Source organism: Hyperolius riggenbachi, chromosome 3, assembly GCF_040937935.1.
Source record: "Hyperolius riggenbachi isolate aHypRig1 chromosome 3, aHypRig1.pri, whole genome shotgun sequence".
NCBI lineage: Eukaryota > Metazoa > Chordata > Amphibia > Anura > Hyperoliidae > Hyperolius > Hyperolius riggenbachi.
Genome location: NC_090648.1, coordinates 106,958,471 through 106,974,802, shown reverse-complemented (window position 1 = coordinate 106,974,802; position 16,332 = coordinate 106,958,471). Strand labels below are relative to the sequence as shown.

General features: G+C 43.0%; 1 protein-coding gene across 3 annotated transcripts in view; it reads left to right on the top strand.

Moving 5' to 3' along the window:
- LOC137561090 (CD5 antigen-like) overlaps nt 1-13,816 on the top strand; it is a 51,077-nt gene extending 37,261 nt beyond the window's left edge. Inside the window, exons 4-8 of one of the 3 annotated variants that reach the window (XM_068272336.1) lie at nt 3,527-3,637; nt 4,907-5,040; nt 6,267-6,442; nt 6,678-6,943; nt 13,068-13,816. In XM_068272336.1, coding sequence (XP_068128437.1) covers nt 3,527-3,637; nt 4,907-5,040; nt 6,267-6,442; nt 6,678-6,943; nt 13,068-13,174 — 794 coding nt within the window. In that variant the 3' untranslated portion in view covers nt 13,175-13,816. Of the gene's footprint in view, nt 1-3,526; nt 3,638-4,906; nt 5,041-6,266; nt 6,443-6,677; nt 6,944-8,795; nt 8,844-12,379 lie in introns of those variants that run through there. The other 2 variants (XM_068272335.1, XM_068272337.1) reach the window with 2 other exon arrangements.
- Nucleotides 13,817-16,332: the final 2,516 nt, after the last annotated feature.

Here is a 16,332-nt window from a genome sequence, read left to right as displayed (position 1 = left end):
AAAAGGGCGCAGGGTTTTAAACGATAAGCATGAATAACGTTTAAAAAAAATGTGCTATATTTCGTTTTATAAAGTTATAAATCATTAAATAATGTGTATGAAATCGGGAATTGTAAAAACGTTAATCTTCCCTATTTAAAAAGTGAAATGTATAATGTTTTATAAAAGATTAATAAGAATGTTACTAAAACTATACTTAACCCTACTCTCACACAGAACCCTCCCTGTACCTAGCCCTAACCCCTAGACCCCCCTGGTGGTGCCTAAACCTAAGACCCCCCTGGTGGTGCCTAAACCTAAGACCCCCCTGGTGGTGCCTAAACCTAAGACCCCCCCTTGTGGTGCCTAAACCTAAGACCCCCCCTTGTGGTGCCTAAACCTAAGACCCCCCCTTGTGGTGCCTTATCCTAAGACCCCCCTTGTGGTGCCTTATCCTAAGACCCCCCTGGTGGTGCCTTAACCTAAGACCCCCCTGGTGGTGCCTTAACCTAAGACCCCCCTGGTGGTGCGTTAACCTAAGACCCCCCTGGTGGTGCCTAAACCTAAGACCCCCCTGGTGGTGCCTAAACCTAAGACCCCCCCTGTGATATGCATTAATAACGTTTTTAAAAAATATTGTGCTGTTTTTCGTTTAAAAATAATGTTTGAAAAAATTATTGTACTGTTTTTCGTTTAAAAATAATGTTTAAAAAATTATAAATCATTAAATAATGTGTAATCATAAGAAGCAGTTATAAAACATTAAAAGTCTCCGGGCGCCGCTTGTAAAACGTTATTTTCCTCCGTTGCCCTTTTTTCCTGTTGGGCGCCCATTAAACGATATTTATTATAGGAGTGAATAGCGGTGCCCTTTTTGTCCACCTGCCTCATGCGCCCAAATTTCCTGCTTCCCTTTGTGTGCCTCTACATCAGATTTTGCTTCTGTTAGTGACCACTGCCATCCACTAGAGGGCGTGTGGAGATCTGAAGATTGTTCATGACAAAAGTTCAGTCTGTCTTTACAAAAGCTGAAAGCTGTTTATCCTTTCAGATGTCGGTAATCCAGTAGAAATATACGTTACTGGTGAATATATAATACAGTAACATGGTCGCCCAATGCTGGTGAAGCAGCAATTAAGGACGATCCACACTGTGCGTTTTCCGTTATGACACACCACATAATATGAAAGTCCATATTTTAGTTCACAGTGCAGTAACGCATTGTTGCTAAAAACCCATCTCTTTTCCCGAGCCTTTGAGACTGCAGAACGCAGGGTCACATCGCTTTGAGTTCCCAGGGCGGATTGTGACCTATAAAGCAGATACCTACATAGAGGGAAACCTCTGGATCCTCCAGAAGCTTCCGGTGTCCTCTTGGCCCCCACTGTTGCCGAATATGGACTTCCGTAACATATCTGACAAGAGCTTGACAAATATGTTAGCATGGCCGCGCTCCCTGCCATGTATGAGCCTTACTGTACCTGCATGAATTCAGCCGTGCCTGTGCAGTATGCAGGAGCTTTTCATCCATGTGTGGCTCCATGTTACTGCCTATAGCCATAATTGCTTGGGTGCAGAGCAGCCACACTCCTGAACAGCGGGGAGCACAGATGCAAACTTCAAAAGGTTCCCGGGCAGCGGCGGTGGTCTGGAGCACATGGGAAGGATGCAGAGGCTTCTTTCTTCCTAGGTAAGTATCTGTTTTTAGGTCACAGTCCATCTTGAGTTTTCTTTGATGCAATACCTAATGCAGATTCCTGTTAGGGATACTATAGTGCTCAATATTACGGTAAGTGTTTTAATTCTTGCTGTACAGCTTCATATGCTACTCCTGTCCACTAGAGATGTCGCGAACCTCCGATTTTCGACCCCGTTCGCGAACTTCCGCGGAAGGTTTGGTTCGCGTAAAAGTTCGCGAACCGCAATAGACTTCAATGGGGAGGCGAACTTTGAAAAATAGAAAAAATTATGCTGGCCAGAAAAGTGATGGAAAACATGTTTCAAGGGGTCTAACACCTGGAGGGGGCATGGATGAGTGGGATAGACACCAAAAGCCCCGGGGAAAAATCAGGATTTGACGCAAAGCAGCGTTTTAAGGGCAGAAATCACATTGAATGCTAAATTGCAGGCCTAAAGTGCTTTCAAACATCTTGCATGTGTATACATCAATCAGGGAGTGTAATTAGAGTTCTGCTTCACACTGACACACCAAACTCATTGTGTAACCCACCGCAAACAGCTGTTTGCGTAGTGACGGCCGTGCTGGACTGGTGCGCAACATGGCGAGAGTGCAGACCGTGGCAGTTTTCCAGCCCATATGGTCGCCGGGCTGTGGTAGCTCAATGATAGAACAACAGTGACTGTCCAGCTGATCGAATTTGGTCTGTCCACAATGAAGCAACGACCTTATCTTCTTGTATGTAGGTAGGCATAGGTAGGAGTCCCAGTATAGGTAGGTAGGCATAGGTAGGAGTCCCAGTATAGGTAGGTAGGCATAGGTAGGTGCCTCAGTAGTTAGCTAGGCATAGGTAGGAGACCCAGTATAGGTAGGTAGGCATAGGTAGGAGTCCCAGTATAGGTAGGTAGGCATAGGTAGGTGCCTCAGTAGTTAGCTAGGCATAGGTAGGAGTCCCAGTATAGGTAGGTAGGCATAGGTAGGAGTCCCAGTATAGGTAGGTAGGCATAGGTAGGTGCCTCAGTAGTTAGCTAGACATAGGTAGGAGACCCAGTATAGGTAGGTAGGCATAGGTAGGAGTCCCAGTATAGGTAGGTAGGCATAGGTAGGTGCCTCAGTAGTTAGCTAGGCATAGGTAGGAGACCCAGTATAGGTAGGTAGGTGTCCCAGTAGTTAGCTAGGCATAGGTAGGAGTCCCAGTATAGGTAGGAAGGCATAGGTAGGTCCCTTAGTATAGGTAGGTAGGTAGGTGTCCCCGTATAGGTAAGTAGGTGCCCCAGTAGTTAGGTAGGCATAGGTAGGTGTCCCAGTATAGAAAGTTAGGCAGGGCCTGGCTGGCACAGTAATAACAATTACCAAGGTTCAGCTGCAACAGATAGGGCTGTATAATGTCAGTGTCAGTGAGCAACACACACAAAAAACACATCAGGAAAACATTATCTCTCAAAAGAGAGCTGAGGGGTGTTATTTTAGCAATAACAATCATCCAGGAGCAATCCAAGAGCCTAACTAATCTGTCCCTAGGAGAACAAGTCTGCAGCAGCTGTCTAGTCTGTCTGTCTCTAGCAGGCACAGGAGTGAGTGTAATGGCCGGCGAGCCTGCCTTATATAAGGGGGGGGGAGGGGGGCTCCAGGGCTTAGTGTAGCCTGAATGGCTACAATGTGCCTGCTGACTGTGATGCAGAGGGTCAAAGTTGACCCTCATAGTGCATTATGGGGTGAATCGAACTTCCGCAAAAGTTCGCCTGGTGCAGACGAACGCGAACCCCCAAAGTTCGCCTGGAACCGTTCGCCAGCGAACCGTTCGCTACATCTCTACTGTCCACCTGTGTGCTGTTATTTGTAACTATTCCTCTTGCATGTCCATTGCAGGAAATGAGACTGATGTGAGTGAATGTGAGATCCCAGGAGAGACAGTGCAGCTCTGTAACCCTGAGAGCATTGCTGCCATATCATGCAGCCACAACATCACAGAGGCGAGAGGTAATGAACAGCAATACTATCCAAATATATAACTGCACTATCGAGTCTCGTACCTTCCAGACAACCCACTGGTGTACAGGCAATGCCATTTATATTTATTGTAGAAGGCTAACTGCTGTGTGTGCTGATCCTTGCTTGAAGAATATGCTTGTAAAATATTCCCACTGTCCTATATGCTCCTCTTTAAATTCTTCCTCTCCAACACTTACATCCCTGTGCGAATGTTCTCAGAATTCCTGTAACCACTGAGACATATGAGCACCTTCTAGCCATGAGTCAATTTGGTACTGAGAGCTTTAGGAGTGACATGTTTGCATTTTAAAGCAGGGCTAAAATGAATAGTTTGAGTATATAGCATTATTTATCCAAGCCTCATTTTAAATACACTTAAAAGACATCTGAGGTGAAAATAAACTGATGAGAAAAACAATTGTATTTATCCCCCTTCTCCTAAAAATGACTTTTTTTTAGATAACCCACAGTTTTATTTTATATTTAAATCTATTTTTTTAAATTTTTACACTTTCATTGTCTCTGCTCAATGACACCTTCAAGCTCAAATCTATGAATTATTGACCCTTTTTATCTCTTTTCTGCTCTCAGAAGCCATTTACTGACAGAAAAGTGTTTTTTGGCTGTATGTATGTATCAGTGAGGGTTATGCTATAGTCTGACGCAGTCCAACCCGGTCCCAACCCGGACAGAAACTGTCACTTTCATACCTGATGTTTAACTCTTTCGGGCAGAGAAAGAAAAAAAGGAACACAGCCTAGTTATGTTAGCTTGGCACTGCACATATACATGTCTATCTCATCATGTCACGTCACCTCGGTTGTCCTTTAAGTTTCCCAAGAAGTACATTTCATATTATGTTGAAATTATACTCTGGTGAATTACGGTAAATTATGTGGTTTTTCGTTAAGTAAGTTACCTTTTTTTGTTCTATCTTCTCTCCATGTCCCATGTTATGACAGTACCATAATCACTTGTTTAAATGTACAGTAGGAACACATTACCACTGCTAGAGTGCCAGAAAATGTCATGTCTGCCTTCTTCTGTATTTGTGTAACTGCCAGAGTGCCAGAAATGTCATGTCTACCTTCTCCTGTATATGTGTAACTGCCAGAATGCCAGAAATGTCATGTCTACCTTCTCCTGTATTTGTGTAACTGCCAGAGTGCCAGAAATGTCATGTCTACCTTCTCCTGTATTTGTGTAACTGCCAGAGTGCCAGAAATGTCATGTCTACCTTCTACTGAATATGTGTAGATAACAGCTCATGGCGACTGGCCAGAGGCCGCTCCTCCTGTGACGGGCACGTGGAGGTTTTAGCAGAGGGTGTGTGGAGTCCGGTGTGCTATACTCATATCAAAGAAATGGATGCCACACTCTTCTGTGAACAAGTAAGTGTCATTTGGCCTATTAAACCCTTCCTTTCCTGCACCCCTGTTTCATGGCAATAATTATTAACAGACCTGTTGGCATACACTATACTTGAAGCAGTAAGGTTCATTTTAGACTGGAGAGAGTATTATTTGCTTTCAGTGTAAACCTAGCCTGACTGGTCCATGTTTAGGGCACTGTAGTGACATATCGTAGATTGCAGTAAATTATTCTTTATACCCACTAATTTTAAGCATCAGAAATACTTCCTATATCTGTATATTGAAATATAGCTTTAACCTCCTAGTGTTGCTTCACCTAGGCTGTTTAGCTATTCAAATTGGATGGACATCCAGTAGCCAAATAGTAAAAATACTTCCTAATACATTAAATTAAATAAAAAAAAAATCCCCCATTGAAATTAACCCCTTACCTCCCCCACTCTGACATAAAACACTTGTACATATAAAAAATACACAAATAGTTACCTTAGTGACTCATCTTTTTTAATATGTATGTCATGAGGATATATTTCTGATATTTTTTTCAAATAAGGGCTTGTTATTAGTAAAGGAAGCAATACTGAAAAAAATACACCTTTATTTCCAAATAAAATATTGTCGCCTTACATTGTACTAGGGACATATTCTAAACGTTGTAATAACCAGGAAAAATGGGCAAATAAAATGTGCGGGTTTTATCCACAGTAGCACATTTTATTTTAAAACTATGATGGCCAAAAACTGAGAAATAAAGTATTTTTTCAATTTTTTTTCTTATTCCAGTTAAAATGCTTTTAGAATAAAATAATTATTAGCGAAACGTGCCACACAAAGAAAGCCTAATTGGTTGCAAAAAAAAGCAAGATATAGATTAATTATTTTGTGATAAGTAGTGATAAAGTTATTGGCTAATGAATGGGAGGAGCGCTGAAATGTGAAAATTGCTTTGGTCCATAAGTGGTGAAGTGGTTTAACAACTGAAAGCGGCATTAGATGGTGTCGCTTGCTCTGATAGACAGAGGGAGTGATTAATGGCTGTATCGTTCTATCAAGCTGCTTTAAGTGCCCATAATAATAGCTGCCTATATTTGTATAGTGGTGAAATCTGTCTGCACTATATCCCAGTCCACTTCCCAGCATCATCCAGGCTGGCCACACGTCTTCATGTCTTTATGTCTTTTATAAATATATTTTGGTAAATAGTACTACAATACCTGTATTCTATACCTTGTCTCATTGCACAGATGGAATGTACATCTCACAGGCCTTTATTCTCAGCCCTTAACAAAGGAAAATCCCCTGTGCCTCCTGTGAGGTTACAGTGTGCGGAGAACTGGACCTCTGTCTGGGAATGTGAGCAGCAAGTTGTAGACATGTGTGCCTCTGGTCTGACCACCTACTTACAGTGCAACAGGTCAAGGTAAGGACTTAAAGTCAAAGTACTTTCAACATTTACTCCCATTGCTCCCCTATTGGTATTTATAATTATGGGTGTATTGCTAATAGTGTGGCTTTTGTTTTTACGTCAGGAGGTCCGCTTTAGGGAATGCACAAGGAATAAATAAGTGTCTTGGAATAGTCATATGTTCCTCTTCTTGGGAGGGTCATGTAATCTCTGGAAGTGCTGTCTTACATCTGTTATTTGTGTCTTGCAGAATGGAGGAATCTTGGCTGGTTTGGCTTACCGTATGCCTTGCTGCCATTATGATCATTGTGTTCTGCTGGGTCCGTGTGGTGAAGTCAGTGAAGGGCTGTACCCAGTGCCTCCACAAGCACGTATTGTCCCTATTCTGTAAGAAACCGCAAAGCCGGCGTGGAATGCATTCTCGCAGGAATATTTACCACAGGGAGCCCCCCAATTTAACTGTCCAGGAAACCCGTAGCCCCCCATCTTCTCCTGGAATGCTGCAAGACCCAGGGGGTAAGTTTCACTCAGCTCAAATGGCTATTGCACATGTTCTATAATGATATGAGATCTACTATTAAAGTGTACCTGTAGTGAAAAAAGTGCCCTAAATGGGTTCTGGCCTACATTGAGGGAAGTCTCTAGATCCTTCAGTGGCATCCACCGTCCCCCTTCTCCTCAACGTTAGTGATGTTAGGTATGAGTAGCTACGAGTACATAGCTACTCGTAATAAAAATCTAAATTAGATAGCGCTGACCGCAGCAGCAGGGAGTTGACTTACCTATGCTGCCTATAGCCGATACATCTCACTTGTGGTCCATGTAACGCCAGTGTTTCCTCCTTCAAACCCAGAAAGAGGAAGTAGTGGCATTACGTGGAACGCATCGGCTATAGGCAGCGGCATTGGTAAGTTAACCCCCCTTTGCAGTACTAATGTGAATTTTGATTACGAGTAGCTACTCTTAGCTAACATCACTACTCATTGTTCCAGTGCTGGGACCCTCCAAAGGTCCTCGACTAGCCCTTGTCTACGGAGCTCAGTCGTACTGCGCAGGTACCTGTGTTCTAGCATAGTACTGAACAGGCTTGCTGAGCCTGAGCAGCGGCTCTGTGCTATTGCGCAGGCACAAGCTGTCCTGCGCAGTGCTGTTACAAGCTTCAGGGGGTCCCAGCACTGAAACTACAGGTTTGGGGGATGATATGCCCAAGTATGAAATCAAACCTTGCTAGAGGTTTCCTTCTACCAAGGTAAGTATCTGTTTCTTTCGCCTACATTTCCAACATGTTTGCTTTCATACTTGGAAACATCATTTTTTGAACTCCTCATTTTTAGGGATGGACAGTGAGATGCAAATAATTCTGAGTTGATGCAACTTTTATACAGCTTGAAATTGGACCAAATATTGCTAATGATGTTGCACCATTTTATTGGTTTATTTTAAAGCTGCATACAATTATTATTATTATTTATTTATTTATAAAGCGCCAACATATTCCGTGGCGCTGTACAATGTAAGAAAACAAACAAGGGATACATAATGATACAGACAATGATATACATGAAATATGAACACTGATACAAGATACAGCACTGCTGATTACAACTTGATTTAACATGATGACTAAAATGTATAAATTTCTAACAGTGTGCAAGCAATTGAATTAATAACATTCCATGACACAAAAGGGTGAGAGCCCTGCCCTTGCGAGCTTACAATCTAAAGGAATGGGGCGGAAACAAGAGGTGGGGGAAGTATACAGTATGTGTACAGGCAGTGCATAATTAGGTTTATTTAGTGGGTGCATGGCCTAAGCTAGAGAATATTCTTGTCGGAAAAGGTGGGTTTTGAGGGAACGTTTAAAGATTTCGAAGGTGGGAGAGTGGCGGATGTGTTACAATTTACATCAACTCAGAATTATATGCATCTCATTGACCATCGCTAATTGATATGCCTTGCCTCTGAAAATAGCAGCCATATTTTGGTCTTTAGAGTTGGTGTTTAAAGCAGAACTTGCGGTTGGGAGAGGGAGGTGAAGGGTCCCCCAAAGCCTCTGCCCCCCCCCCCCCTGCGATGGCAGAGGTCGCAGGGGTGATTGCTATGCCCATGTAGTGTCGCCATGTATATATTTTGTCTAAAATCAATGCCTCGCATTCTCTATTGTAAAATACATAGCAAATGGAAAAACAATTATTATAGAGAGTGTTTCCAAAATTAGTGTACTGCACTGTATATAGCATAGAAATGTAGGGGTACAAATATATATATATATATATATATATATATATATATATATATATATATATATATATATATTTTTTTTTTTTTTAATTTAAAGAAAGGTGTTTTTTCCCATTTTTGTCTGTAGTCACATGATTATGCCTACAGGAAGCTGCCCATATAGATGCATGCCGAGACTGGACTTCGCTATCTGTAGTTACTGGATATCTCTCCCAGTATACATCTTAAGTAGCTTCCTATGGAAGTAAGGGTTTTTTGGATTCAAAATAAAAGTTACTTTTGCCGTGCTATATATTTATAAAACAAGCAGTAAACACATTCATATTGGAAACAGTATATGCGGTGACTGGAGTTCTGCTTTAAAGAGACACTGAAGCAAAAAAAAATGATGATATAATGAATTGTATGTGTAGTACAGATAATTACTAAAAGATTAGTAGCAAAGAAAATATTCTCATATTTTTATTTTCAGTTATATAGTGTTTTTATAACATTGTATCATTCTCTAATATTTGCAGTTTACACACTGCTCAGCATTCTAAATCATTTTACAGAGCAGGCCAGTGAACTATTGAACTGTCCTCTGCAGAGAAAAAGAAAATACAGTGACTGACAGTTGAGATAACAAGCTTCAGAAGACAGAGCTCTCTGTGACTTTGAAAGTCGAGGAGCTCAATGGCTCTTTTGCATAGATAACAGTTGGAGTTTCTTAACTCTTCCTGTACTGGAAACAATATTAGACTTATGTCTCTGTTCCTAATGTTTTATTTCTTAGCTGTACTACACATACAAATCATTACTGTATATCATATATTTTTTTCGCTTCAGTGTCTCTTTAACTGAATCTGGAGGGAAATAAATGTGGCAGTCGCCATTGCTAATGCTTTACGTCATTTGAAGGACTCGAGCTATTTATGCAACACCTACGTTGCTTGTGTAAGAGGCAACATAGTTTAGCATGTAAAACAGGCGTTACCACAATTCTGTAACGTGTTGTGTAAATTTTGCAACAGCCGTTAAACCTCACATGTGCTGCCTGACACAGCAGGATCAACCACAAGGAAATTCTAGGCAGCTGCATAGGGCCTGGAGAGAGTTTAGGGGCCTGGTGGAGGCTCTTTTTTTCATAATCAGCGGTGGGCAAAAACTGCTGTCTTGCCTAGGATCCCATTTCATCTTAACCCTTTTCTGCTGCCTGCGCAAGTTAAGTTTATTAAGGTTTAGTGAATATACCTCCGTGTTACATGTCACTTCATGGACCCTTTAAAGTGTAGCCAAGGCAAATAGAAATAAAAAGATTAGATACATACCTAAGTAAGGAGGATCCAGAGGCTTCCTTCTTCTTAGGCAAGTATCTTTTTTTTATTGTTTATTGCTGCCTCAGGTTTACTTTAAAGTGGATCCGAGATAAACTTTTACTCATTGCATAATTGTGTTTCTTTCATATAGTTTATAGGGCATTCCTCAAGCCAAATACTTTTTTTTGTTTTTTTTGTAATACTCTGATTCCCTATAAACTACAAAGCCACGCCCACAGCTTTTTCAGAGAGCCTTGGCACTCAGCCCCAGGTAGCAAGGGCTTATGGGAGCTCAGTCTGGGCAGGAGGAGGGCTGGAGATGCTATCAGCTTGCCTCAGTGTAACAAACAGAACATGGCTTCCCTCATTGTATCACAGCAATACATAATCATATACTGTTGAAGCTGTGTGCAGCTAGATTTGCTGTGTAAACTAAGGGCTCTTTCACACCAGAACCCTTTTTACGCGTTTTAACGCAAGGTCTATACTTTGCGTTAACCAAAGTAAAAGGAAAGTCCATAGACTTTCCTTTTACCTTTCACACCCGACGCTGCATTTCGATACGTTGCGATACGACGCATCCCGGCGCATTTTATCGTCGGGAATCGCAGTTTCCCCTTCAGGTTAATTAACTACTACCGCCGCTACTCAGCGTCGCACTGGAGTTTCCCGACGACACGCCGCAACGCCTGCAGGAGCCATTCTCCTGCACGTTTCTGATGTGTAACAGGCCTAAACTTTAGATAAGATATATAGACAAGTTACTTGTTATAGTTACTCTGCAGAATGTTTGTTTACCGAGAGTTCAGACACAAGTACATTATATATCTGGTCATCAAGAATGCTTGGGAATGGGGGGGGGGGGGGGGGGGAAGGGTGAATGATGCATAATAAGCAGCCTAGGCTAAGCATCACTGGAAAGGGAGGGGGTTGCAAATGAATTATTGTTATTGTTTATTTATAAAGCGCCAACAAGTTCTTTGGTGCTGTACAAAGTAGGAAAACAAACAAGAGATAGATAATGATACAGACAATGATATACATCAAATATGGGCACTGGTACAAAATACAGAACTGGTGGCTTACAGTGACAGACGTAACATGATGGATAAAATGTATAACAAGAGTGCGAGCTATGAAAGCAATAACAAATTCCAAGACTCAAAAGGGTGAGAGAGCCCTGCCCTTTCAATCTAAAGGAATGGGGGTGGGGGGGGGGACAAGAGGTGGGGAAGTATGCAGTATACATACATACAGGCAGTGCATGTTTAGTTTATCTAGTAAGGAGTTAAATTAGATGCGAGGTCTAAGGAGGAGTGGCCTACGTTAGAGCATATGCTTGTCGGACAAGGTGAGTTTTTAGGGAGCAGTTCATGATTTCAAAGGTGGGAGAGTGACAAATGTGCTGTCTAAGGGCATTCTAGAGAAGGGGGGAGGCACGTGAGAAGTCTTGTATATGTGAATGCGAGTAGGGCAGGGCCGGATTTATACTCTTTACCGCCCAAGGCCACTGTCACCAGCCGCCCCCCTTCAGTATAGGTAGCCAGATGACCCCTTCCCCCTTTCTCTCCAGTATGAGTGGCCAGTTGACTCACCCTCATTTTTCCACCACCCCCTTTCAGTATAGATAGCCAGCTCGCCTTCACAGCACAGTAGCCATCAGTGTTACTCAATTCTCATCTCCTCTCCAGTGCCGAAGCTTCCTCTTCCCCTTTGTCTCCAATGCTGCCCAAGTCCATAGCTGCCCGCCACAATGCAAACATGTACAGGGAGCAAGGTGGCTGCTACACAGGCCGCTGGCAGCAGAGTACCGCAGTCAAACGCTCACCTGATCTCACTGCATTGCATCATTTGCAAGCTTGCAAATGCTGCAAAAGTTTAGCCTGCTGCTTTGGTGCCCTTGCTCCTGTGGTGCCCTAGGCCATGACCTAGGTGGCCTTGGCCTAAATCCGGCCCTGCGAGGAGGTAATTCTAGAGGAGGATAAAAAAGAATATACAGCTAAATATAGATATAGGAAGTGTTTCTGATGCTGAAACCAGAATGATTATCTTACAAGTGGGAATCCTGAATAATGAACTGAATTCCACCATATGTCAACATGGACCTTCTTGAAGGGCCCATTCACACTAGAAGCGCTTTTCTGAGCATTTTGCGATTGATTAGCGTTTATTAAAATCGCTCCCATTCTCTTTCATTAAAATCGCAGTAAAAATTGAGGAAAAATTGCCACAATTTTCGTGTACGTGATCATGAAATTCCGGCGATTTTTACTGCGATTTTAATGAAAGTGAATGAAAGCGATTTTAAAAAATGATAATCAATCGCCGAATAGAGCTTCTAGTGTGAATACATGCTTGTCTTGTTCTCTTTTGCCTCTGCAGTAATCATTTCTTTCCTGTGTTTTGGTAATAGAAGTCAATGCATTGCTGGCTCCTCATGGCTTTCGTCTGAACAACACGATCACTCCTCCCCCCAGCTACATGCATGCGCTGAAGGTCCTATCCCGGCCTCTGGAAAACACACAGACTCCACCCCCGAGCTACCTAGAAGCTCTGAAGATTCTCTCCCGCCCAGTTCTGGTACACGTGAATGCAGCAGACTACTGTGAGGACAAAGAGGACCTGTCCATTCTAACACAAAAGGAAGAGGAGTCTTAGTGCAATAATGACAACTGTTTTTATCACATTCCAAAGCAATATTTATAAAATCATGAATCCAGTGGAACTGGAGATTTGATGCCTTTCAACTATTTTGCATCTCTGGGAACCTTTTTTTCCAGCTTTTCTACCATTTTTTAAATTTGAAAATAAGAAGATAAGATCAGCCCTGGTCATGAAGCCAGTAGGTAGCAGCCAGAGGTTGCCTATCTTCTCACATACCGCTATACATAAACTGAATGTTGCCTAATACGAAGGAGTCTATAGAATTTCCAGATATGATCACACTGAGCTTAAAGGGAGGTGTCACATCCCAGCATTACTGCATATCTGTGGGGTTTAGCTTTAAGAATTTCAAACAACTAAATTAATCACGGGACCAGTTTTCCACATGGCTACATGACTCAAGCCAAGCCATTTTTGTCTTTTTTCTATTTTCTTAGGTGATGTGCCATGTCACCGCAGCAGGGAGGAGGCATGGTTGCTTGGCACTCCCCCACTGTACAGTTGTGGCATGGGTTGCCTTTTGGAAAAAGCTGTGGCCTTCTGACAATCAGCCAATCGCCCATCTTCCTGTTGCAACCTCTGACGTTGGGAGGCGTGTCCCTGACACCCAGTGTACAGGATAGAGCAGGATGGAAAATGGTTGTCGGTTGTATTGGAGGAGCACAGTGCAAGTCATGACAATGGCCTCAATTCACTAAGCTTATCTCCTGTCTTTAATAACGTTTCTAGAGTGGTCACCATGGTGATGAGGCATGTCGCATTCAGGAAACCTTTTACCTCAGGCAAACCTAAAGTTAACTCTTCTGTCTTTAGGTTAACTCTTCAATCCTTAAAATAACTCCACAGTTAAAGTCAGGCTGTTTATTACCTGCGTGTGAAAATAACTACAGAGGAGGTAAATTAACTACAGAGGAGGTAACCTAAGGAATGAAGAGATAAGATAACTCTCTTACTGTGTCTTGCCTTATTATCTCCAGCATGATCTTAGTGAATTGAGGCCATTGTAAAAACTGCAAAAACATGGCTGTGTGCCTATGCTTAAAAATCATACTACTGTATTGATGTTAATGGAGTATATAAGGTGTGAGAGGAAATATAGTTAAAAAAAAATTATCCTGGGGAAGGGCTTAACGTTTTTCTAAATACATTTTTTTAAAATGTATTGTTAAGAAACCTTAACATGGTTAAGATGTAAATGTTAAAGAGAACCCGAGGTGGAAATCTTAGAGTTAAATCTATACACAGAGGCTGGGTCTGGCTATAGTGCCCAGCCTCTGTTGCTAGTTGAATATTCCCTAAATCCCACCTGCTCTCTGCACAAGCCCATAAATTACAGCCGCGCTGGCGACACTGAGCGTGTCGCAGCAGGCTCTGTTTACCATTCTAGTGCCACTCATGCCGCTCCCCCGCCTCCTGCAGAGCGCCGATCCCCGCCCACGTCTCTTCCCTCGCCGCTGATTAGAGAGAAGGGACTCGGGCAGGGAACTGCGCTCTGCAGGAGGCGGGGGAGCAGCGTGAGTGACACTAGAAAAGTAAACAGAGCCCGACAGCGCGGCTGTAATTTATGGGCTCGTGCAGAGCGCAGGGGGAATTTAGGGAATATTCAACTAGCAACAGAGGCTGGGCACTATAGCCAGACCCAGCCTCTGTGTATAGATTTAACTCTAAGATTCCCACCTCGGGTTCTCTTTAAGAACCCATCGTGTTAAAGTTAACCCACGGTGTGAGACATATGGAGGCTGACATTTTTTTTCCTTTTAAACAATGCACATTGCCTGGCTGTCCTGCTGATCCTCTGCCTCTAATACTTTTAGCTATTGACCCTGAACAAGCATGAGGATTAGACAAGATCAAACATTTGACAAAATTAGCTGCATGCTTGCTTCAGGTGTGTGATTCAGACACTACTGATCCGAAAGATGAGCAGGACAGGCAGGTAACTCGTATTGTTTAAAAGGAAATACATATGGCAGCCTTCATATGTCTCTCACCTCAGGGTGCTTTTAAGATCCTTTGCATTATGTTATGGTAGATAACCAGGATAATGCTTTCTCAAACCTCTTAAATCACGTTAATTCCCTTTAAAGGGAAAGCATAATAGAATTTTGTCAACATTATTCTAGTTTTTGAAAGTTTACAACTGATTTATTTACGGTATATGTTTTTAATAATTTAATTATAAACACTTTACACATCACATTTTACAAAACAGAAAGCTCAGTACTCGCTTGCATCTTTATAGATTTATGATGAAGTAAACTAGCCAGACATTTCCTAGTTTACTTTGGTAAACAAAATTTAATTATTTGCACACTCACTCATTCAAAACAAATTTATTCACATGGATCAACCATCCAGGCACCACTGCTATCCATACAGCTAAGTTAAAAGCTGTAGGTGTCCTAACTCTGTCCCTGTAACATGCATAGTGCAGACTTGCAAACATTCATTGCATCAAACCATCTAAAAGATTAGGTTAAAGAGACTCTGTAACATTAAAAACATCCCCTGGGGGGTACTCACCTCGGGTGGGGGAAGCCTCCGGATCCTAATGAGGCTTCCCACGCCGTCCTCTGTCCCACGGGGGTCTCTCCGCAGCCCTCCGAACAGCCGGCGACTGTGCCGACTGTCATTTCAATATTTACCTTTGCTGGCTCCAGCGGGGGCGCTGTGGCGGCTTTCCATTCCGAACTACACGGAAATACCCGATCTCATTCGGGTCCGCTCTACTGCGCAGGCGCAGGAGACTTGCGCCTGCGCAGTAGAGCGGACCCGACGGCGATCGGGTATTTCCGTGTAGTTCGGAATGGAAAGCCGTCAGAGCGCCTGCGCAGGAGCCAGGAAGGTAAATAATGACGTCACCGCTGCCCGGACTCCACGGAGGGCTGCAGCGAGACCCCTGACGGATGGAGGACGGCGTGGGAAGCCTCATTAGGATCCGGAGGCTTCCCCCACCCGAGGTGAGTACCCCCCAGGGGATATTTTTATGTTACAGTTCCTCTTTAAGGGTTAAAACCACACCCCCTTTAGCACCTCCCTAATAACTTATTTAAATGTCCTAACTTGACGTGAGGTGCCTGGATATATGTATATTTTTCTAGTTTACTATGGTGGACCGCGTGGGGTGGGGGGTTGTGTACCTCCTGTGTGAGTCAGTCTGTGGTGTAACATCATTTGCTCTTACAGTAGTCACTGTTCTGCAAGACTGCCACTGGTATGTGCTGTATATAAATTAGAAAACCAATGCCTGGTGGTCAAACTCAATCATGACATGGAAACAGGTAACAGAAAAAAAGATCCTTAGCAGTAACTACACTGAGGAGCAATTACATGACTGCTACTAGTGGACTTCTAAAAACTGTTACTAATTTCACCCACTGGATGGAGGCCCACTTTAATACCGGCCTTAACATCAGTCAATTGAAGGTTGACCCCCCCATCTCAACCCCCCCCCCCCCCCGCCTCGGAAAGGTCTAAACTAGCTAGCGCATGTGTTGCTTCACTGCATATGAGGGTCTCCTTTAATAAGGGGACCCATAGAGCTCACCGTTGGGCCGCCGCACATCGCCAAAGCAGGAGCTTCAAAGATGCTTTGCTGGGGCTCCGAGAGACAGTAATCACAGCAAGAGATACTGTAGTTACAGCATCGGGACTTGCAATGAGAGGCAGTGGATGTCTAGTGGCGGCAGGTAAATTGATCAG